Raw genomic sequence first — 24,273 nt, forward strand, 5'->3', positions numbered from 1 at the left:
TGACCTGCCTGCCTTGGCCTCCCAAAATGCTGGGATTACAGGCATTAGCCACCATGCTTGGCCTAAAACAAATTATTAACAACAGTTAAATATTATGCAATATGTAATATTATATATATGTATGTATGTGTACATAGATATATATGGATATATGCATAGATACATGTCATGTAATACACACATATGTACCATACTTTTATATATGTAATATATAATGCATATATATTACATTTTATATATAATATATTACATATATTTACATATAATTACACATGTAATATATTTAAATACATTACATATATATTTTACATATATAAAATACATGTGATTATATTTTATATTAAAAAATTATAATATATAAAATATGTATGTAATATATTTTAGAGATTTTCAATATACTTGAGAACATTAGCTTCTTGAGGTTTGAGATCAGACCTGAATCTTGCCTGCTTAACCAGTAAGCAGTGACAATTTGAAGGGATCAATTTCAGACCTAAAATACAAAAAGAAATCTAAGGGGAAGAACATTTAAAATGTCTCCTGTCCATATCTATCTATTGATTTATCTGTCTGTTTCTCTCTCTCTCTCTTTCCATTTGTCCATCTATTTGGATTCACCAGGGTATGAAAAAGACCATCTTTATGAGCATCTTGCTGTGAGTTGGGAGGACACACGCTGGCTTGTGCCTATCATCCTCTACATCTTAACTTAATTCTGAAGCATGAATTTGACCTGAAAGGAGGCTCAAGCTTTATTCTTTTTTTTTTTTTCAACCAGAAACACAATAGAATTTACTTCCTTTCTTTTTACTGAGGGAGAAACAGTGTCCTGGTAGGGGAGTAGTATTTTCAAAAGCTCCCTAAGTGTCTTTAAAAACAAGAGGATAACTGAATAGTAAGTGCTGCCTGTTCTCTAAATAAACTTCATCCAGACAGTCAGCATATCACACACTGATATTCACATTTGATTATGGCTTATATTTCTTGCCATCCGAATATTTCTTTGCCTGAAAAATTGTTTCCGTATTTACTACCTCCAGATCCTCCCCCAGAAATGAGGTATAGTCTGTCAGTAGGTCATAATTTCTGTGACTCTATACATTTTCCATTCTCTTTGAAGTTTGTAGGACAGAGGTCAGGCTTAGCTTTACATTCTCTCTCCTCTTTGAAGATTGTAGAGCAGAGGTCAGGCTTATCTTGCTAGTCACTGCAAATTCCCTTTATTCTCATAATATGCTGTGCTGAGTGTTAATGATAACATGGGGCACCAAGAATATTTCACCTAATGGCTTTTTCCCCCTCTCATTATTCTATATTTGAAATTAACCAAGTATTAAAATTAGGCACATTTTTCCCCAGGTAAAGATGTTTTTCAGTTCCCATCTCTAATTTTAAAGTGTGTCATTAGGTTAAAAGAAAACAAGATAAAATTGTGGTAATTATATTATAAACTATTTTGGTGAGGAGAAGTAATAATTAAGTCATTCCACTTAGGAGACCAGAGGTTGTTATTAAAAATGGTCTGCAGGCAAAGAGAGAGAAACAAATGGGACCATCATCAACAAAAAAACAACAGAAACACAAAAACTGATTATATCAACGTGCTGTAGGGAAAAGAGTTAAGTGTGACAGAATCTACAAAAATGAGAAATGAATAAACAGGCTCAAATTTTCAAGTGGATGCTTTTAGAGACATATACTTGATGGGTGTTCGGAACTCAGGCATAGAAATGCCTGACAGAATGAAAATTGTTTCATGTTAATTTTGAGTTAAATTTTAAAATGTGAGTTGCAAAGTTTAATCAGATAAATCTCAAATAGTTGTTTATAGAATTAGGTGATTTAGTATTTGCAAAATATTCAGACGAGTGTTTGTCACATAGTAAGCACCATATGGGTTCCTTCTATTATTTTTATCTCAGTTTGTCCTTGCTTAATTCTACGAGGTGCATACTGCTATTATTCCCCTTTCAGGTGCATCTCAGAAGGTTAAGTCACTTGCTTGGACAAACTACATGTCCCTACTGAATATTGCATTGTTGGGAACTATCATTGAGGTGACCATCCTCTGGCCAAGGGGTGGGCTGCAGCGGAGGCTGGTCTCCTCAGATGTACTCTCCCTTGATTTTGAATTTTATTTCATTTTATTTATTTATTTTGAGACAGGTTCTTATTCTATTGCTTAGGCTGAAGTGCAGTGGCACAATCTTGGCTCACTGCAACCTCTGTCTCCCAGGTTCAAGTGAGTCTCCTGCCTCAGCCTCCCAGGTAGCTGGGATTGCAGACGCATGCCACCATGCCTGGCTAATTTTTATAGTTTTAGTAGAAACGGGGTTTCGCCATGTGGGCCAGGCTGATCTCAAACTCCTGACCTCAGGTGATCTGCCCATCTCAGCCTCCCAAAATGCTGGGATTACAGGTGTGAGCCACCACGCCTGACCTTAATTTTGAATTTTAAGTGGTAATGACAACTGCTAGAATGTATCCCTCTAGAGAATGACCTGGATCTCAGGGACACACCCCGATTTCTGTGGTTTCTGAATGTGGTTCTGGAGAATTTATTTTGATCCTTGAGCTACTCCATAACTTTCCATTCAGTTGTTTTCACTGTGACTTTGGTTCTTTATGGCTCTGTGCTTGGGTGAGGGGATCTGATATATGATGGAGGAAAATGACAGTGCCTTGTCATAGTCATCTGTGCTGTGACCTAAGCTGGCCTAGGAAAAGCTAAAGCTGTAGAAACCTTGGTCATGGGAAAGGAGGGATTCAGATGGCCCCAGTACAAACATGGCACCTAACTTCTCTAGAACAATAAAATCATGGTGATAAGGTGGGCTCAAATGTTTTTCATTTAGTTCTTTTACATCATCAGATTCATGATGACCTGGAGGTCTGAAGTATTATTAAAGGCCCACGTTCATCTAGTCACTTTCTTTGTTCATTTTTATATGACTATATGACCACTCTTTTGGAAATCTGGTTTCTATTTCCTCTGATTAATACTAAACATTATCAACTTCTTTAAAGAAGGGACCATGTTTTTTTCCTACCTACTGTGACCTGTCATATGTAGCTTCACTAGGTTTTCCAGTTATTCTGACTATTCTCTCCCAGGTTCAGTTGTTCTTCTGCCATGCTGTTCTCCCCTCTAGATATTTGTTCATGCTGTTTCTCCCACTTGAAATGCTCTTTCTCACCCACTTTATCTTTGAAAATCCTATACCGTCTTCAAATCTCAAGTGGCCCTACTTCCTCATATGTCAATTTATGTTGGTTTCTCTCTGAATTCCCATAGCACTTACAATCAGTACTTCACAGTATAGTAGTTATTTTATGTGAGTATTTACCTGAATGGTAAGGTTCACATAAACAGTGATCAGTTGTTTTTCCCCAATATTTTATTATCAAACATTTTAAACATATGGAAAAGTTAAAGCAATTTCACAGTATAAACAGTCATGTACCTACCTAGATCCTACAATTAACATTTTGCTGTATTTGATTAACATTTTGCTATATTTGCACTGTCACATATATATCCCTCTATTCATCCATCATTTCACCTTATTTTTTGTTTAAATTGCAAAATAAGTTACAGAGATGAGCACATTTCACCATATGCTAAGGCATACTTTAGCATGCTTATCACTACAGTCAATATTTTTTATAATTTGGTGATTAACTTTTCTACCCTCCATAGCACCCAGCAGAGTACTAACCACATCATAGATGTTCAATTCTTTCCCACTGGATTGAATTTAGGTACCACTTTGAAAAGCATTAGAAACTAAAGGTGTTTAAGCCCAGATAAGTGGTCTCTGGAGACTCAGAGGCAGCTAGAGGTGGGTGTGTTTTACAGACTTTTGGAAAAGACAGCCCTGTATGTAGCTTGTATTAGCCCAACTTGTGACCTCTCAAATATATCCTAGGAGTATGTTCAGGCACAGTCTAAGGAGGCACTTGGCTGAGAAACTAGACAGGCCACCGTCTGATTGACTAAAATACTAAGAACATTGATAATGCAGAAATAGCAGATGGATATTCTAGTTTTTCTGAAGATAGATAGAAATGAGGTTATAAAATAGTCATAAAAATGGGGTTCATGTGCAGCAGCCTGTGACAGCCTGTTCCATTGCACCCAGGTGGGTGGAAATTCAACTCCTTACAGAGCCAGCACACACTCCAGGTAGACAATTTGGGCCCAGGCAGACGATGGATCTGCAAGGAGGCTGCTCTCCTGAACCTGTGTAGGCAGTGAGTTTCTGACATCTTATTAGGGGAAGGAAAATCACAGTACTTCTCAGATTTGGTAACACTTTTTAAAACATGTTATTATAGCAGTCATTATTCACCCTGCCTTCTTTCTTTAACAGAGAGATATTTATATCCATATCCACATCCACATACATTCCTTCATTCCTCAAATGACAGGCTTCTTCTCATCCAAGTATCTCTGATAATCCCTTCTTTGGAATTCTCTCCTGACTCTTTTATTGAATCCCTCCCACCCCCCTGTCATTATGTTGTGTCTCTGAATTCTATTTTACCTGGAACATTTTTCAAAACGACTAACTATATACTTGTTTACTTGTTTCTTACATTTGTCTTAGGAGGCTAAAATTTCATAATGTCAGAAACACATTTTTCCCTTCTCCTCTGTAACTAGAGGGTCTTACAGTACCTGACTCATGGTAGACTCCTAATTAAAATGTACTGAATCATGTATACTGAAAATACACGAATAGGGAAAAAAATTTGTTTCAGTGTTATCCTAAATGGCCTTACTGTGTTAAACTCTCACCCTGGCTCTTTTCTTTCTTTCTTTCCTAGTACTTTTATATGCCCTGGCTCCTTGACTGGGGGCTGTGCTCAAACTTGACTTTCTGGACAGTGCCACAAGTTACAAAATCATCCACTCTATCTCCGCAAACTTCCATTCCTTCAGCATGCTGCTCTCTCAGCTAGGGGTTAGGAGAAAATTATATCTGATGGAAGAAATTGACCACAAGCTGTGAATGATTGAGAACTTTGCTTAACGTATTAAACCTCCTGAGGATGTTTACATATTATGAGAGTGGTAAAATCTGGCAGTATGACCAAGCAACTTAAATAATTTCAGGCAGTTTATGTTAAACAGGCATAGGGACTTAGCTGGCTAAAATCACAATCTGAATGATCTGAAAATTGAGGAAAGTGAATTCATTCTTGTTTGAGTGTATTATAATCTCACTTTTGTTATGCATTTTTATATTATAAGGGGAATACTGAATTCCATTGTCTCTGACAGAGTATCTAGTAACTGATACATTGAATGATGAATGTAGGGAATAGTTAGGATGGTGAGGATTTCCCAAGTCATGTTGTTGAAAATGGGTTAGGAGCTGGGAGTATTTTGTTTATAGAAAAAAACACAGGGAAGATAAGAAAACTTGCTTCATTCATTTGAGAAATACTTATTGAACACATACTGTATACTAGCGCTACATTAAGTGCTGTGGAGAAATAGTCATTAAAAACAGTAGTCCTGCTTGTATAGAGTTTATATTTCATGATTAGGAAATAGTTAAGGGCAGTTAAGTAGAAACAGGAAGATAAATTTATGGAGTTATGTGTGTCCTTCCTTTTTTTCTTAAAAGAACAGGTAGAGGACTAATGCACATGAAATTGCAAGGAAAAATACATTTCCTTAATGTAAACAAGTCCCTAACATGCACAGAGTCTATAAACATGGAATGGAATAGGATGCTTTCTGGAATAGCAATTTCCCATTATTGTTAACATTTAGCTAATACTATCAAGCTTTAAGGTGGTTTTAGATAAATCCCATATGCATTAGGGATAAGAATAGATACTTGCCCATAGTTTTTTAAAATTAAGGTTCTGTGATTTTTGTGTTAATTGAAATCACTAATTTTCACTTATGATGACCAGAGAAATGAATATGATTGTTCTTATAAACAGAAGTTTTCCAGGTCAGGTTTGAAAAAGAGGAGTTATTGGATTTGGACTTCTTGATCCTCTCACAAAGAAAAGTGTCAAGTGTTCTGTAGGCCTGGCATAATGAACAAAAAACTGGTATCTCTTTTCTTTATATATAGTAGGAAGTAAAACATAGGTCACAGAGAGGGGAAAGAAAAAGGTAGCAGTATGTCACCTATAATAATAGACATAAAAGATGGGTGCAGGGAAAAGTGCCAAATGTGCATCTAGTTGTTCTAACTTTCCCATTTTGTCCTTGAGTCATGTGGCTCCATGTAAGTCTCCTTTCTTCTCAGGCATGAAGTTTCTTCATCAGCAAAATGAGGGGATTGAACTACATTATTGTTAATGTACCTTTTCAATCTTAATTTAAATATTTTAGAAAAATAGTAAACATATTTTGTGAGAACACTTAATTATTTTGGACCATTAAAATAATATAGAAATAAAATTTGCTATTTTCTCAGTGGATCAGTTAGAGTCATCAGATGTAATAAAAAAAATCACTCCTTTTATTCCTGAGCCTAGGAATAAACCCAGCAATGAAAACTTTTTAATTAAGCACTTAGACATGCTTTTGAACAACTCACATGTGGTATTTTAAAGCAACTGTTCTCTCAAATAATAATCAGTAATCTTGGTTGAGAAAAATCTGAAAAATAGCATATCAATTTGCATCAGTCTTTAATTAGAAATAAATATTCATTTTAGTATAACATACCTCCTCGTATTAGATAGAAGGGGAATGTGCTAAACTTTCCTGCATTTATGGAATTAAAAACATGTGTCTACAATAGGACTATAATTGATCCACGTAATTTTCTAAGATGAAAAAAATATTTTTAAAAAACTTTTTAAACAGTGTTTACCAATTATAGCCTAACAAATTTTAAGTAACAGAATGTTATGGCTTGATATGGTTTGGCTCTGTGTCCCCACCTACATCTCATCCTGAACTGCAATAATCCTCATGTGTGAAGGGAGGGACCAGGTGGAGGTAATTGAATCACGGAGGTGCTTTCTCCCGTGTTGTTCTCTGAGTGTGAGTAAGTCTCGCGAGGTCTGATGGTTTTATAAGCATCTGGCATTTCCCTGCTTGCGTTCATTTTCTCTTCTGCCACCCTGCGAAGAGGTGCCTTCTGCCATGATTGTAAGTTTCCTGAGGCCTCCCCAGACATGCCAAACTGTGAGTCAGTTAAACCTCTGTTCTTTATAAATTACCCAGTTTCAGGTATTTCTTCATAGCAGTGTGAGAACAGACTAATACATAGCTTTTTTCATAATAACAAAGACATTGAAGTTTTTGATGTATAATAAGTATAGCAGCATATAATAATTTATAAACACCTTTAAAAATGTTTAAATTTATACATATGTATTTTGTGGGATAAGTAAAAGCAACTTTTTCTACCCCTTTTTTTGAAATTCCAGAGTTTATAAATGATACACCAGTTCCATGTTTCTTTCAATATATTATCATAATTAGAATAAAACTTTTGCTAAATTTTACTGCGTGAAATTTCTAATAGAAAAATGGCAGTCATATAAGTGAAAATAGAAAATAAAATTTTAGATTTTGTACATTTGTAATTTTTATTACAGTTGAGCTTCCAAAATTATGTTCACTAATTTTATAAAGCATATTTTAGAATTAAAAACAGAGAATTTTGAATGTTTCTTAAGGTTTTCATGAAATGTAAAGTATAAGAGATTTTAACTTCATTTATTGCCGGTAATATAGACCATGCAATATTGAATAGTGATTAGAGTTAGACTCTGGATTCAAATTTCTTTACTTTGAAAACTTCTGTGTGATTTTTTTTCAGTGTCCTCTGGCTTTATGTGCCTCAATGTTGTCTTCTTTAAAATAAGCATAATAGTAATTCACTGGGTGAATATTAGAAATAATTAAATACAGGTGTAAATAATTAACTACAGGTGAAGACCAAGAAGTATGCTTAGAAAATAGTAAGAGCTTAATTAGTGATAGCTATTTTATCGTTAACATAATTTAGACATTTTCTTTAAGAAAAAAGTTAGAATCATCAGCCTCTCCATTTAACCTTGGACGCCCTCTCTCTACTAATGCCATTTCCTTTTTTGCAACTTTTAGAGTTCTCATTAGGTTCTAGTCAATTTTCTAATTTCTCATATGAGCATTTTATTTGTATATTTGCATATGGCAAACCTACTGCAAATCTCTCTATAAAGCTGAATTTCCATGGCCTTTACATACTTAACTAATCCCCTTTAGTAAGATTCCTATGGTGAAGTCTGTATAATTGATTTTCTTCTGACTGTAACATTTCAACCCTTACATACTTGTTTATATGGTGTTGATTTGGTTTCACATGTGGTCTTAAGGATTATCTCTAATAAATACATACTTTATTCATGACCCTCCCCGAGCTTGGCCTCTTATGGCTCCAGGACTATCACCTTCCCATTTACGAAACTGCAAAGGAAGACAAGCGTAAAAAGCAAGAACCTTCAAAGACATTTGCCCCAGAGGATAGTGGATTAGTCGCTGTGCTAACTGCCTAATTATGAAGTGTTTTTAATAAGATGCTGTAAAATAAAAAGCAGCATTTTTTTTTCTAGTCCTACGGCAGCAATAGAAGAAATAGGTATATGTGTGTGTGACAAACCATAACAATAACACTTTCGTTTGAGGGATACTTGATGTTTTTGAAAGAGCTTTCATATACATGATATTCACAGAAACCTATATAGCAGAAAAATGAGTGTTATTTTTCTTTATGTTTCAAAAAAGAAATAGGTAAGATCCTTTGTAGTTATACAGAGTGCTTTGCTTCCTCACTTCCTCACTTGCAGGATTCTGCCTTTTGCATGTCCTGTGCCATCATTTTGAAGCAGAATGAATCTATAAAGATTCCTTCTTTTGTTCTATACCCAGCTATACCCTACTTGGGCTGTGCTGTATGTTCTAATGATGTATCAGTGAGTGACTTTATTTGGAGTTACATGTGTCCACGCTGATGCACATCTATACAATTAGCATTTTATGGTTTTGGTATGATGAATATTTAGCTGTTCTTCTGAAGCGTCACTATTTCTTTGGGTCACTCCTCATAAGAAACAGTAGAACCAGTCGCTAACACGGGGAATTTGGCTCCCTGATGGGGTGATAGCAGGTGTGGGAATATATGCCTAGTTTATTTAAAAACAACCTCGGCTTGTTTAGGTGTAAATCAAACCCAAGTGTCGCAGGCTTCTTCAGCCAGTAAGTGCTGATTGTAGCCAGCAGCCTCAATCAGCTACAGTGAATGCTATGGTGTGCTGCCCAGAGGCCCCTGGGGATGAGAGGGGATGCAAAGGCCTGATCCTCTTGACTAAATTCAGGAAAATATGAACATCTCAAGTCCAGACTCCCTTATAGACAGCTGAGGCCTCTGGTGCAACTACTTTGCAATTCAACATCTGCCTCTGTTCAATCCTGTTTCCCTCACTGCTTTCCAAGTGTTTGTTCCTAAGAGCATTCTCTAATAAACTTTGTGCATGCAAATCTCCATGGCACACAGACCGTTTCCAAGGAATCTGACCTAAGATGCAGTTGGTAAGCTTCAGTGACTGAGAATACACACTCTTAACTGCAGGAATTACAATCCATTATAGATGCTCCCCCTCCAAATATTTTTAGAAATTCCCAGGACTTGCTTGCCCATGGGTGCCAAGTATCAGACTCGCTTGTTGGTGATTACTGTGCATCATCAATCCTTTATTTTTTCCTATTCTAAGAAGACATTCCTATTACATTCCTACATTTCCTATTCTAAGAATTCCATATATTCCTATTCTAAGAGGCTACGCCAAACTGGAACTGTGTTTCTATCACTTTCCCTGAGGCTGAGGTGCCAGAGGAATTGGGATTCTCCTTCACCCTAATTTCTGCTACTGCACCCTAGTGAAAGGGATGAGTGACACTGCTATTACCATGCAAACAGGAGAATGTTCCTTTGGTGTTTTATTCTTTGGGTAGAGGGGAAGGGATTCCCAGGGCATGGTTGAGTCTATCTTGTCCACCTCATTTGACTGGAAATTTTTGCATTTCAAATGGTGGGAGCTGTACTTAGGTGTCTAACCAGCCCCTCTGTGGATCAGCAGATGCCACTGGGTATTGTGAACATAATGTCATCATGAGGCACAGTAAATTCCTGTTTTATGGTAATTGGTATAGGGCTTTGTCCTGCAATCTCCTTCTTTTTAACTTTTCAACATTGTCTTTGAAGGGCAAGATGGAGTTCTGATATTACTGGCTATTAGAATTAGGCCAGCTATTACAAAGTTAAAAAGTAAGAGGAACCAGGACAGGATTCTATTTCAAATACCATAAAGCAGAAATTTACTGTGTCTTATGATAGCATTAGAATAAATTATCTGAAGAGACATTAAAATTCTTTGTTCTATATTTATTGAGTTCAAACACTTTGGCTGAATACCAGTACCTGTCTCTGGAACCAGCTTTCAATTTTAAAGAAAATTGGTAAATCTTTTAAAAAGCATTCAATTATTCTTAACTGAATAGTGTTGGGTGGAAAAGAGTTCAGATGTTAAATTGTAAAACAATTTATATCAACATATATCTACATTTTATTCATACATTGATGAAGTCATGAGCAATTTGTTGAGGAGGAAGTTGGCATAGCTTCCTTTAGCTTCATTTATAAAGTAAAGATTTTTTTTGTTGTTTTTGTTTTTTTGATAGAATGGTCTATATTTTGAGTGAATTCAGTGAGGATTATTCTAAAGAAGTTAATTGAGAGAAATGTTTTCAAGGATTGAGCTCTACCACTAAGAACAGGCTTCAAAAATTTTTCACAATAAAGTCTCTTTCCAGATAGTCATTGTAAGGAAGTAATCAAATATTCTCTAACTATAATGATAAATTCCAATTAAGGAGAGCTAGGGGGGACTATAGAAGTGGGAGGAAAAATACACAAAATATAAATATATTGTTAAATCTCCACTTCATCACTTAATTAACAAATCTCTTGATGTTCCCCCTGAATCTTACTTTTCAACATGTTAAATCCTATTATTTAACTGTGCTATATGCCAGAGTGTTCACTGACCCCCATCAATTATTGCTATTCTGCCCCAATTTTTATCAATTTGATTTTCCCCAAGTCTTCATTTGTTTCATATTACTTTCCCATATAACTGTCAAAATCTTGTCTTGAAAGTGATAAACTATATACATTTTAGAATTAGAAGGCTTTTAAGAAATGAAGTTCATTTTGTTGTATACTCTGCCACTGCACAAAAATAATTTAAACTTCTCCAGTAGTCTTTTCTGACAGTGGTAGAAATTTACCACTAACTTTAACGGATGAAGAAAATCTGGAGTCTTCCTCAGCATACATTGCTAGTGCTCAAAACATTTCTTGCCTTTTATTTTTATTGATTGTTATGCTCTGCATTAGAAATGACAGTGTTTAATGGTGACTTGCTAAAGAGGTAAACATCCTTTCACTTGGAACTTTTTGTTCTCATCATACATTTTCTTCCATGAGCATGTTATCATCTACACCTTGATATCTTTGCAGATCCTCTTTCATCTGCTGTACCCTGATAAATTTCTAATCTTCAAAATGAAGTTCATTTTTCATTTCATATTATAGATGTAGTCCCTTTCTCTTCAGTAGGGTCTTTGTGGTTGCTCTCAGGACTTGAGAGTCAACCAGTTCTCTATCTTTTCTTCTCTGCATTCCGTAAGATAAGGATTTGGGCCCTAAGTCTTGACTTTTAAAATTTTAATTGCCATTCTGTTTTGAAAATTTGAAGTTAATTGCATAATTAAAAGGCACAAATGTGATTACAGAATCAAATCACTTCAAATATGTTTTTTAAATGTCAAACTGGCTGGGAGAGTCCACTGGCATATTATTCCATAAAGATAGTCTGTAGACTCGGGTTCACATTCAGACTGAGACGCTTCATTTTATTTTGAATCAATAAGCACCAAACTAATACTTCCATGTTTCTCAAGAAGTATACAAATTTTGGAGACAACTTTATATAGTAGAACATTCTATCCAATAATCTGAAATAGTACTAAAATTACCAACTTACAGATTCATAGATATCTTTTAAAGACTTTCTTAAGCTTATGTAATAAAAGAAATTTTTGTTTTACAGTAGATCTCCACAAATTAATACAAATAAACTGCATTGTAACTTGCTATCCAGCTAGTTTTTATGTATGTTATGTAAGAACAGGCTATGCATGGATAAAGGTGCAGGAGTAATGTTTAGCTTTATATGTTTACATACATGCCAATATAATGATAAAGTATTACCTATATTTCCCCTATTGAGCTTGAGTTTTCCTTCATTTCCTCTAAGAAATACCAGATGGAAGAGCTGATAAAAAGATACACAAATTAATATTGAAGTGATGAAGTTTGATCTTTTTAATGTGAAAATCTTGCCAAAGTTTCCATATTGATATGGCAACATTTTATGAATAAATCTAATATCTTATAGATTTAGCACAGTTCAAAAGTCACCATCTGTTTCAAGAAGTGGAGGCTGTCACATAGTTTCCTGGCTGTAAGACTACCAGTGTGAAATCCATAGTTTATATTATATAAGCTACCAGGAATATGTGAAAAGCTTTTGTATATTTTAGAAAATTAGAAACATAGGTAACATTTTTAGTTACTGTCAAAATTACAGATAATAGAGTATGGATATTCTTTTTTTCTTACATGAAATGGAATGGTCTCTTGCTCATTCTCCATTTTGAGTTATAGGTCCATACCATCTGGTCAAGCAAGCTGCAATGCAGAGGATATATGTGGGGAAAGGGTACATAACTGGAATCTGATGTTGAGTAGAGGTGTCTGAGAGCCTTTAACAAATTAAATATGGGTATTATAAGAAGTCATCTTTTCCTTTCATATTTTTCTATAAGTTACTTACTAGTATCTTAATTTGATATGACCAAAATCAGTCCTACTCAGAATCATTCTTCCCATTTTGTGAAGTTAATGTGGATTTGGCCTTACAATAAATTTCTATCTTTCTTAAACAACTGTGAGAAATGAGCTAATTAAAATGAATTTAACAAAATCTGCACCAATATACATATATAATATGCATGAGGTTTTATCTCATAAACATGGAAAGGTCAACAGGAGATAAAAATTTGGCCATTTATAAAACTTAGCAGTTTTTATTTTGTTTTCTGAACCAAGTATTATCAAAGGTGATGTGCTAAATATGTCTACATTGATTTTTCTTGACATATGTTTGGGTTTTAGCAAATACTAATAAGGGTTCTTGCTGTCCAACTACTAGAAACTTTTCCAGCCTCTGTCCAGATGATCTTAAACCATGCATTTCTTTACACTGACCTGTAAAAAAGTGGCTATTGGAGTTGTGTTGCTTTGGCAGTAATGCAATTCTTGGCCAACATCCCACTTCGACTACCCTAAGAGTTTGCTAACCAAAATAAATTATTAGGTATTAGGTATACCTTCAATAGACATGGATAACTTTATACCTCTGGATAAATCTTTGAGGAAATGTTCTCAGGAGTGTTAGATAGTAGCATCTAAGGAAGGGGAAATAGGCTATGTGCCTTTAAACATGCAGATAACACAGTAAATCACCTACAAGAAAGGACACAGGGCTTTTTTAGAGAACAAAATACTGGGTAAAAGTTAGCTTTAGTGTAAAACAGACACTAAAGGTGCCAGAAAATTTTAAACTTCAGAAACTTAAAAAAGTGTATATATATAGTAAGACAATTTTTCTGAACTTCCCCAAAAGAGAATAACCCTTGTGAAAACCAATAGCTCTCTCTATGTGATCCCTTTCAAAATTCGTTGAAATGAAAGACAAACTGTGCATGAGTATGAATTACAATGTATCTGTAGAACTGTGATCTCTGCTCCATTTCATTTAAGAAGAACTTCTATCTTGATACTGAATTGACCTCAATCACTGCAAGTGGTTTATTCAAGTTTGTTCTACTTCTCCCTGTCCTACAGATGTAAGATGGATTTAGTTGGAGGAACTACTGGCTAATAACAAAATAAAAAATAATAGCTTATAACAAATCAAAAAGTCATATTTTACAAGTTGGGCTTATGGTTTATTCCATTAATTTTTGAAAATAAGATTTTATTAGGCTGGGCATGGTGGATCATGCCTTAATTCCCAGCACTTTGGGAAGCCCGGTGGGGGAGTGGATCACCTGAGGTCAGGAGTTCGAGACTAGCCTGGCCAACATACATAAATCTGGTCTCTACTAAAAATACAAAAGTTAGCCAGGTGTGGGGATGTGCGCCTGTTGAGGCAGGAGAATAGCTCGAACCTGGAAGTTGGAGGTTGCAGTGGGACCGTGGGCAACAGAGCAAGATTCTGTTTCAAAAAAAAGTTTTTAGCAATCATGCTATATTTTTTTATCATCAAGAAATTCTTTAATATTGAAGAAATTCTGTCAACATTCATATGATGAAAAAGGAACCTAATTCACATGCTTTTTAGAGAGAAATTTACCCTGCATTTGCATAGTGAGAGTTTTGTTAGTGAGAATTAAGTTGGAAAAAGCCATACCAAAAGACCCTTAAATTCTAAATTTTGCCCAGTTAATGATGGAGAAGTAAGACTAAACAGATGAGACAGCAAGAGGTGACATAAACAACTGGACAGATAAAGGCAATCATAAATCCAGGGACATCTACAATGACAGAAATCAGAAGCCTCAGGCTATGTATCTCTATTTTCTCTGCCCTCTGGCAGGAATCTTCTCTCATGTACATTGTATCTGACTGGCCTAAACTTTTAAGAAACTTATGTTCTTGGCCCGGTGTGGTGGCTCACGCCTGTAATCCCAACACTTTGGGAGGCTGAGGTGGAAAGATCACCTGGGGTCAGGAGATCAAGACCAGCCTGGCCAACATGGCGAAACCAGGCGTCGTGGTGGGCACCTGTAATCCCAGCTACTCGGGAGGCTGAGGCCAGAGAATCGCTTGAACCCTGGAGGCGGAGGTTGCAGTGAGCTGAGATTGCACCATTGCACTCCAGCCTGGGCGACAAAAGCAGAACTCCGTCTCAAGAAAAAAACAAAAAAAGAAACTTATATTCTCCCTTTTTCATCAGTTTTCTGTGTATTAACAATTTTTATTCAACTAGTAATTCCAATTAATTAAACATACTCAAATTTCTTTCATCTACTTTTTTTCTCTTGATTCCTCACCTTCCTCTACTTATCATCTTACCTCTTTTTATACTTTCACATTAAAACTTCAAGGAGTTATATAAACATATTATCTTGATTTTTCTCTACTCGGACTACTTCTTCTATCCTGCTACACTGAAGTCTTCAGGTCATGGAATCATGTGGACAGTCCAGTGGACTGGAGCATTTGATAAGCTTTGCCATTGCCTTCCATGACACTCTACTCCTTTTTTGGCTGTTACTTCCTACTTACTCCTTGTCAGACTCTTTAATGATTTCAACTTCCAGTATACCGTCATTAAATGTTAGCTCTTCAAGAGTCACTCCAGGCAGTTTTTTCTACTATATACTCTCATCCATTCCCACGGTTTCAATTATCATCTACACAGTGATGACTCATAAATTCATATTTTCCATCCAGATCCCTTCTCTGACCTTTACTTCCATATATTCAATTGAAAATTCCACTTTGTGTTTCAGAGGCACCTTAATCTCAGCATGCTCAAGCTTAAACTCAAGATCTTCTCAATCTAACCTGCTCTTCTTGCATTGTTTATTATTATCTCAGTGTCTGATAAAATCTGCTATCCAATTGCACATAAGAAATGAGTGTTAGTTTTTGACACCTCTATTTTTACTCCTAGTATTTAATAAGTCACAATTTTGCTCCTAATTATGTCACTTTATCTCTGACACTAGTCTAGTTCAAGTCACCATCATATCTTACTTGGATATACAGTAACCATCTAACTGGTTCCTGCAATTATTCCTTAACGTAGCCGCAAGGCCAGACAGCATTTGCAAACTGTCTACCTTTCAGACTTCATCTTCCATTACTAAGCCACCCTCTTCTGCTTCTCTGTTCAAAACACACTGTTCTTTGGGGTCTCTGAATCTGAATATGCCATGTTTTTTTCTAGCACAGGGGTTTGTTTTACTGATCGATCGATTGATTGAGTCTTGCTCTGTTTCCCAGGCTGGAGTACAGTGGCAGGATCTCAGCTCACTGCAACCTCCACCTCCTGGGTTCAAGGGATTCTCCCACCTCAGCCTCCTGAGTAGCTGGGATTATAGGCATGTGCCGCCTTGCCTGGCTAATTTTTTTGTGTTTTTAGTAGAGATGGGGTTTCACCATGTTGGCCAGGCTGGTCTCGAACTCCTGACCTCAGGTGACCCAGTCGCCTCCCAAAGGGTTTTGTCACATACTCTTCCCTCTGCCTGAAACTCATAACCACTGCTTTGCCTGTTTTTTGTTCTACCAAGTTTACCTCTATTCAGTGTTAAAGCTCTTTGGTCTCTCTAGCACAGGCTAGGTTACTTTTTTAACTTGTTCTTCCTGCATCATGTTTCTTCCATTTACAACACATCTCAAATTATTCCTTCATTAGTGTGTCTACTTGTCAATCACCCTCACTAAACTGTATACACATAAGAATTAGGATTTTTTTCTGTTTGGGCTTACCATTGAATTCTAGTAGCTTAGTATAGTGCTACAAATAGAGTAAGAAACATTTGTTAAATGAATGTAAGAAACTAAATATAGAATAAAACAAGGAGAAACACAAAAATGAGATGCAAATATTAAGGCATTGAGAGCGTGCTTAGCAGATGAGCACTCAAAAGTTTTACATGAATGATACATAATATGTAATATGTAGTCCTAGGGTCAGCCTCTTGTCACTTTGAGCTCTTGTAGGCTGTTGCCTATAACACAAAGCAGATTTGCATTCTTACATTCAGAGTAATGTAATATCTCCTTTTTACTTAAGTTTTGATAAAATTAAACACTTGGAAAGTCCCTTTCAGTTTTACTGGAAGCATCAATATTGATTTTACAGATTATTTTTTTCCTGAGGCTATCTCAGAATCTGAGTGGTTTAAGGACTGCTCTATTAAGTTACAACTTAAAAGTAAAGAAGATCATTTCTCTAAGAACTTGACCTCGAAAAGCAATTATTTCATGTATAACTGAAAGTGCTATTGTTTGTATAAATTGTTGACACTGTATCAAATGATGATCTTATTAATAGAAACACCTTTTAAACAGTTTTCTGTTATTTCGCTTCTCATCTGGTTCTTTTTAGTGATCAATAGCAAACACTTATAACAGAAATGGTTGAAATATTTGTTGATCTGAAGGAGTTTGTTTTGTCTGTGTAGAACTCGGCGTTCCAAAGGGTATATCTAATTTACAAATGATAATTTCATTACCTTAGTAATTTCATTGCCTTCTTGTTATAATCAAATGAATTGCCCATCCCAGACACCCTCATTTCTTCATTCAGACGTTTACTGAGTATCTCCTATTTGTCAGATGTCCTGTTAAGTGCATTAAAAATGAGTAAGAAACCATCCCTGCCTGTAAGAAGCTTCATTTTCATATTGGTGTCAATTTTGTTGATGTTATTTTCAGACTGATGCAGTTTCTGAGAAAGTTTATTTAATTTATATAACCTTCATAGGTTAGCCAAGGGTCCTGTTGATCAGACTAACTTACCTAATTATCATTTTAAAGACGAACTCAGTCACAGAATATTTTTCAATGACATAGAGTAACTTTGGAGACCATTATTACTAGATGAAAAATTTGAGCTGTACTGATGAAAAGTTTTAAATTCTTAGTTGCTACATGTAAATTTTTTTTAGTAATGCCCCTGAGATGTGACCATCATTTAGCAATTTCTCTTTTCTGATATTTTGTAATTTTGAAGCATAAATGAATTCAAAGACTGCTTTCCAAAAATTTATATAATCCAGAAAGACATTTCCATTTAGTGTTCTGTTTGGTTTTTCTTTTCTACTGAGTTTTCTTTTCTTGTGCAGTCAAGGGCTCCCACTAATCAATTCCTAGCAGCTGTAATCCATAGATATTTTGTTGAACAGTTAAACTGGATATTAGTTTTAACTGAGCAACTTGATGCGTTAATTTATTTGCTTGTACCATAATATTTTCAATAAAATTGATTTACTCTGTGTGCAATTTGATTGCCATAGGATAGTATTAAATTATGGCTTAGTTCAATTTGTAGTTCATTTCACCAAACTGTAAAAATAAACAAGTAAAACAAAAGCAAAAATTAAAAGGTAAACAAAACAATTTTCAGATGAACTTTTAAAATTCGTTTCATTTTTGGGTGGCTATTACACATGCAAATAACATTTAAAAAATAGAGTTCAGGCTGAGCACGGTGGCTCATGCCTGTAATCCCAGGACTTTGGGAGGCCTAGGAGGATGACTCACGAGGTCAGCAGTTCGAGATCAACCTGGCCAGCATGGTGAAACCCCATCTCTACTAAAATGGTGAAACCCTATCTCTACTAAAACAAACAACAACGGCCGGGCGCGGTGGCTCAAGCCTGTAATCTCAGCACTTTGGGAGGCCGAGACGGGTGGATCACGAGGTCAGGAGATCGAGACCATCCTGGCTAACACGGTGAAACCCCGTCTCTACTAAAAAAATACAAAAAACTAGCCGGGCGAGGTGGCGGGCGCCTGTAGTCCCAGCTACTCGGGAGGCTGAGGCAGGAGAAAGGCGTGAACCCGGGAGGCAGAGCTTGCAGTGAGCTGAGATCCGGCCACTGCACTCCAGCCTGGGCCACAGAGCAAGACTCCGTCTCAAAAAAAAAAAAACAAACAACAACAAATCTAGCCAGGCAAAGTGGTGTACACCTGTAGTCCCAACTACTTACTTGGGGAGGCTGAGGCAGGAGAATCACTTGAACCCGGGAGGTGGAGGTTGCAGTGAGCTGAGATCACACCACTGCACTCCAGACTGGTTGACAGGGCAAGACTCCATCTCAAAACAAATGAAAGTTCAGCACAAAAGAACTACTGTGGAGTACAGCACTTACCGTACTGTGACAGGGGTGAATGCATTTGTGTTAATGCTGTAGTTAGCAGAAACAGCCAAAATATTTTGAGAATTTCCACATCCATATTTAACTGATGGCCTTCCTTCCACAAGAAATAAATGAAGAAACTGCTTTCCAAAATTACTCTCATTACCTTTAAGAGAAAACAATATATTAGTAGTTGATGTAGATTTATATTTTGTTGATTGATGGCAAATATTGTGTTTAATTATCATTAAAGACTAATTTACGGGGTTTGTAGGAGTGGTATTAGATAATTATTCACTGTAGTAAGTACCATATTAGAAACATACATTATTGTCCACAGGCTGACGGATAGCATGGTATTAACAGCATTAACTTGACATGAGTTTTAACTTCTGATTCTGTTACCTAGTAGCTAGATGTCCTTAACTATTTTAAACCTGTTTCCCCATATGTTAAAATGGGGTAGTGAGAGTAATTACTGTGAGTATTAGAACTCCTGTGATAATTAAATAAAATAATAAATGAAAAGTGCCATGTTGAGTTTTTAATAACTTGCATTATTATTATTGAATCTAATGTTTAAATTTTATTTTTGATTTCTAATTTCTTATGCTTATTTGTATTTTAATTACAAAGCAATATGCATTTTCTATAAAATTCAAAATAACAGAGAAATATATAGAGAAAAAAAGATAAATATTTCTTTTCCCCTAATCTCATTATTCATCCCCACTTTGAAATGTTCTTTTCTACCACCTATCTCCCCACATACAAATATTTACATATCCCAATTTTATTTTTAAAAATGAGATCGTACTTTATTCATAAATTCATAAATAGCTTCATTTATCTTTTCTCTTTTTACTTAAAATTTGGATGTCTGTCCCTGGAAGCCCATGGATCTCTCTTTTTAACTTTCCTAATTGAAGTATAACTTATACAGAAAAATCACAGAAATTATAAGCATAAAGCTCAGTAAGTAATCACAAAGTGAACCCGCTTTTTTTTTTTTTTTTTTAAGCTATTTATCTTTTTTTGTTTTTATTAAGGCAGAGTAGTGCCCGGACCCCCGCACAGTTTTTTTTTTTTTTTTTTTTTTTTGGCTTCTACTCTTTCCCATGGCTTCCTATTCAGTTGAACAGGCTGCTTTTATCTGAATTTGAGAGTATAATTAACAATTTTTTGTATTCTTGATTTCTTTTTTTCTGGAGTGGAGGTGAGGTGGTGGTTGGGAGATGGAGCATATTTAGAAACACAAAACTGTACCAGCACTTGTGTTTTACTCCTTAGATCTGTAAAATGTTATACTATAAAATGGCATAAGGTGGTTCTTTCTTGAATTGTTGACTTGTTCTCCACTTCCATCATTTTGTGAGTGGGGAGGGTGTTACGCACTAAAGGACAGTCTGTTATCCTGCTCCATTCTATCATTTCTACTCAGAAGTTTTCTATTAATATTTTTAATAAACTGCTTTATGTTACCATTTCAGACTCATATTTTTGAGATAAGACTTAAAAATAGGATATATAGCATAGGGTAGAACAGAACAGCTGAGCATTTAGGTCAAGCTGTTGTGCCATATGCACAACGTTTGTTTTTCAAAACTTCAAAAACTGAATTTTAAAGATTGACTATACACATTCAACAAGATGTATGTAGTACTATGCAAGAATGAGTTATTTTTAAACAAAGGTCAGCCACTAACATCAATGACAGAAATGAATAGTCTTATTCAAGTATACTAACATCCTATGGACTGTAGCTGCTTTATTGTACAGTATAAAATAAGACTGCTTTAATGTAATGGAAATAAAATGAACAATGAAGCTTAGTTATCTTTACAGTCTGCTATATATTAACAGGTTTTAATTTATCATATTGATTTATTCCATTAACAAGCAATTTGGTTTTATATAATACTTTTTAAAAAGTTCAAAGTGTTTTGCAAATAACATGATGGTCGGCAGGAAAGGGAGGGTCTGATGCTACTGATGTGTTTCCATGATTCTATAGCAAATGAATCACTTTAGGGAAGAAAAGACATATCATTTGACTTTTCTCACCTTCAAATCAATTGGTTTTGTATCATGTAACCCTAGGATTCTATAAGTGGAGAAAAGCTATGAATAAACACATTCAGGAGGAACTCTGGTTTTTCCAAACAGTATTAAAGACAATTTTTCAAATGCAGTTATGATAAAAATTATTTGATTTTAGAATGGAAAAATTAGTGGCAATTAGGAAAAGAGAAAGAAACTTGAATTTCCAAAATAGAACTACTGAAGAAAATTGTAAGTTATGACTATTCTTAGATAAATCTATGTATTTTTACATTAAACCTTATGGATTGAGTAATCCATACGTCATATTAAATTTAGTTCAACATTGCTCATTGAATCTAGACATCAAGCAAATGTGAATTTTTCTATATGTATGTTTGCAAATATATATAGGGCAAATGTTTAAAGGCAGTGTTTAGAACATTTTCCCCATAATGTTCTAATTGGTGGTACCTTCAGGCAGGACTTGAAAGCTCAAGAAGAGTTTACCATTAAGCCGTTGAAAGAAAGTCATTCTGTTGTTTCACTGAAAAGATGCTTGATGATCCATTAGAGAAGTGTGAACCTATCCTTTTCTCGAAATATTAAGTTGGTGCAGAAGTAATGCGGTAACAGTTCTTCATGCTTTTAGGCTTTGTAGTAAGTTTTAAAATGAATCATTTACTGATTTTTTTTCAGAATGTTTTATCCAGATTACATTTCAAAACTTTACAAAATCTCTAGTTCTCAATTTTTATTTATCATAATAAAATGATTATCTGCTAATTTGATTTGTTAAGCATAAAAGTGCTGCTTAGAACAATGAATAATAACAATATTCCTCTCAAAACATAGATTCTAGTATCTAAATCTCATAGCTTTTAGAGAGATAATTCTAACAAGTTTGAATCTGATATATAAAAATATATGTGTATATATAATTAGTCTCATAAAAAGAAATAATAATGAAATGTCACATGGAGAAAAAGTGATATTCTAGTCAATTTTTTACAATTTTAGTTTGCTTAGATATTAGTTGAATTGTGGATCTGGAATTTTCGAAACATGGATACTTGATCACTTTATTGAAATATTGAAGATATTGATTGTTTATATGGTACTACTCTCATTAAACACGGGTATTCTTCTCTAATTGAGCTATTGTAATACTCCAAATATCAACAATTTGAATTGAGATCATTTATAAACATTCTAAAGAAGTTCATTGCTTATTGGTTTGAATCAAAATAAAATCTAACATCATTCCTTATAGAATTAATAGTTATCAGTACAGATAATGCACTATTAAATCAGGTACCTAGATTATTAAATCTGGAAATTTCCATAAAGTGACATGAATTTCTATCATCTACCTTAACAGAAAAACACCTTACATTTTTATGGTGTTTTGTATTTTTCAAAACACTTATATAGATATACATTTCAAACCTTGTGAAGTTTGGTAATATAAATATATCTGCATAACTTGTAATCAAACTAAGACATAGAAAGATGAATAGATGTCTCCTATATGTACAGTAGCTCACAGTGACTTGGGTTCAAATCTATCCTTAGTTATCTACTGACATTTCAATCAGGGCTACCTGTGGGAGCAGTCAGATGATCTCCTTATCCCTGGTGCTGCCTTCATGACATGATAAAGACTAGTTATCTTGCATTAAGATCTCTGTTGGAACACATATGTTTCTTCTGTAGTTTTAGAATTCCCCTTTTCTGGTTCCCCCTAAAGGTTTGGATTTGTATACAGCAGTAATTCCAGTAGCAACCTGAGCAGCAGTTGCTCATGATTTTAAGACAGCTTACAGCAACAATGATGACATGGGCTGATAATAACCAGTGTTAGGATAAGCTAGTTTGTCAGTGGGAAGACGGCAGACAGAGAGAAGCTCTGGGGAGAACTGAAGGATCATGGCAGTAGCCTGGTACATAATTAATGATTACACCCATGTTTATTACATGCTATTGGAGATTGACTTTGGGCCAATTTCTGAAATTTAGAGACAGCCTATTTTAATTTTTTCAAGTCTGCTAATTGTGCTTAACCAGTAAAAAACACTAGTAATACACAACTCTTAGAGGAAATGGGTCCTCTTCATTTGGGTGAAATGAATAAAAATGAAAACTCCAAATTTCACCAATTGTCTGTTTTCCTGCTCTCCCATTTTTGATGCCACGATTTTTGGTCTATTTGTTGCTAGGATGAACATGGCTGTTAAATGGATATAACAGTCATAACACTTCTTAGACAACAATCTTGCATCCTAAGACCTTAATTCCCTAGACAAGATATAAGAGGAAAGGAGTTAAAGCATTATCTCAATAAGTCACTTATTTCTGGCCTGCCATTTGCCAAGCCCTGTTTTAAGCAGGTTAAATGTATCTTTCATTGACTTATTTCTTCATAAATTTCAATTGTATAAGTAGAATATAATTGTTCTATTTTAGGTGAAGTTTAATGAATCACATAATTCTAGGTCAAGGATTGGCAATCTATGATCTATGGACCAAATTCCAACACTGTCTGATTTTGCAAATAAAGCTTAATTGAAACATGGCCACACTCATTCATTTATATATTGTCCATGGCTGCTTTCAGGCTACTATGGCAGGACTTCAAATACTTATTTCTGATGGTTATAGAAAAACTTGCCAACTCCTGCTATATTCCTGATTTTTTAAGTAAATGCATGAAAAAATTATTTGTTTCAAGCTACATTTTGACTAAACCATTGAAATTTGTGTGTTTGTTTCTATCAGAGGAAGAAATTATAACAATGTTCAATGGGAGAATTTCCTAAAGATTCAATACCTAGTTATTTTTTATCACAACTATAAAGGTTGAGTAATTCACAAACAAAACTTAAGAACTATTCTAGCCAAGTACGTACTCTATGCAAGTCACTCGAGGAGGTTCTGAGGAGGTGGGGGGAATAAGGAATTACAAAACGCAGTTTCAGATTAAGAGATTAATATAGTTTGGCTGTATCCTTACCCAAATTTCATCTTGAATTGTAGCTCCCATAATTCTCTCATGTTGTGGGAGGGACCCAGTGGGAGATAATTGAATCATGGGGGCATTTTCTCCCATACTGTTCTGGTCTCATGAGATCTGATAGTTTTACAAGGAGTTTCCCCTTTCACTTGGCTCTCATTCTGTCTTGCCTGCTGTCATGTAAGATGTG

The 24,273-nt window shown here is 35.1% G+C and overlaps 1 protein-coding gene across 2 annotated transcripts in view; it reads right to left on the reverse strand.

Moving 5' to 3' along the window:
• EYS (eyes shut homolog (Drosophila)) overlaps positions 1 to 24,273 on the reverse strand; it is a 2,062,375-nt gene that overhangs the window by 332,293 nt on the left and 1,705,809 nt on the right. For both annotated transcript variants that reach the window (XM_011945635.1, XM_011945634.1), the window contains exon 33: positions 19,043 to 19,196. In XM_011945635.1, coding sequence (XP_011801025.1) covers positions 19,043 to 19,196 — 154 coding nt within the window. The remainder of the gene's footprint in view (positions 1 to 19,042; positions 19,197 to 24,273) is intronic.

Source organism: Colobus angolensis, unplaced genomic scaffold (genome assembly GCF_000951035.1).
Source record: "Colobus angolensis palliatus isolate OR3802 unplaced genomic scaffold, Cang.pa_1.0 Scaffold241, whole genome shotgun sequence".
Taxonomy (NCBI): domain Eukaryota; kingdom Metazoa; phylum Chordata; class Mammalia; order Primates; family Cercopithecidae; genus Colobus; species Colobus angolensis.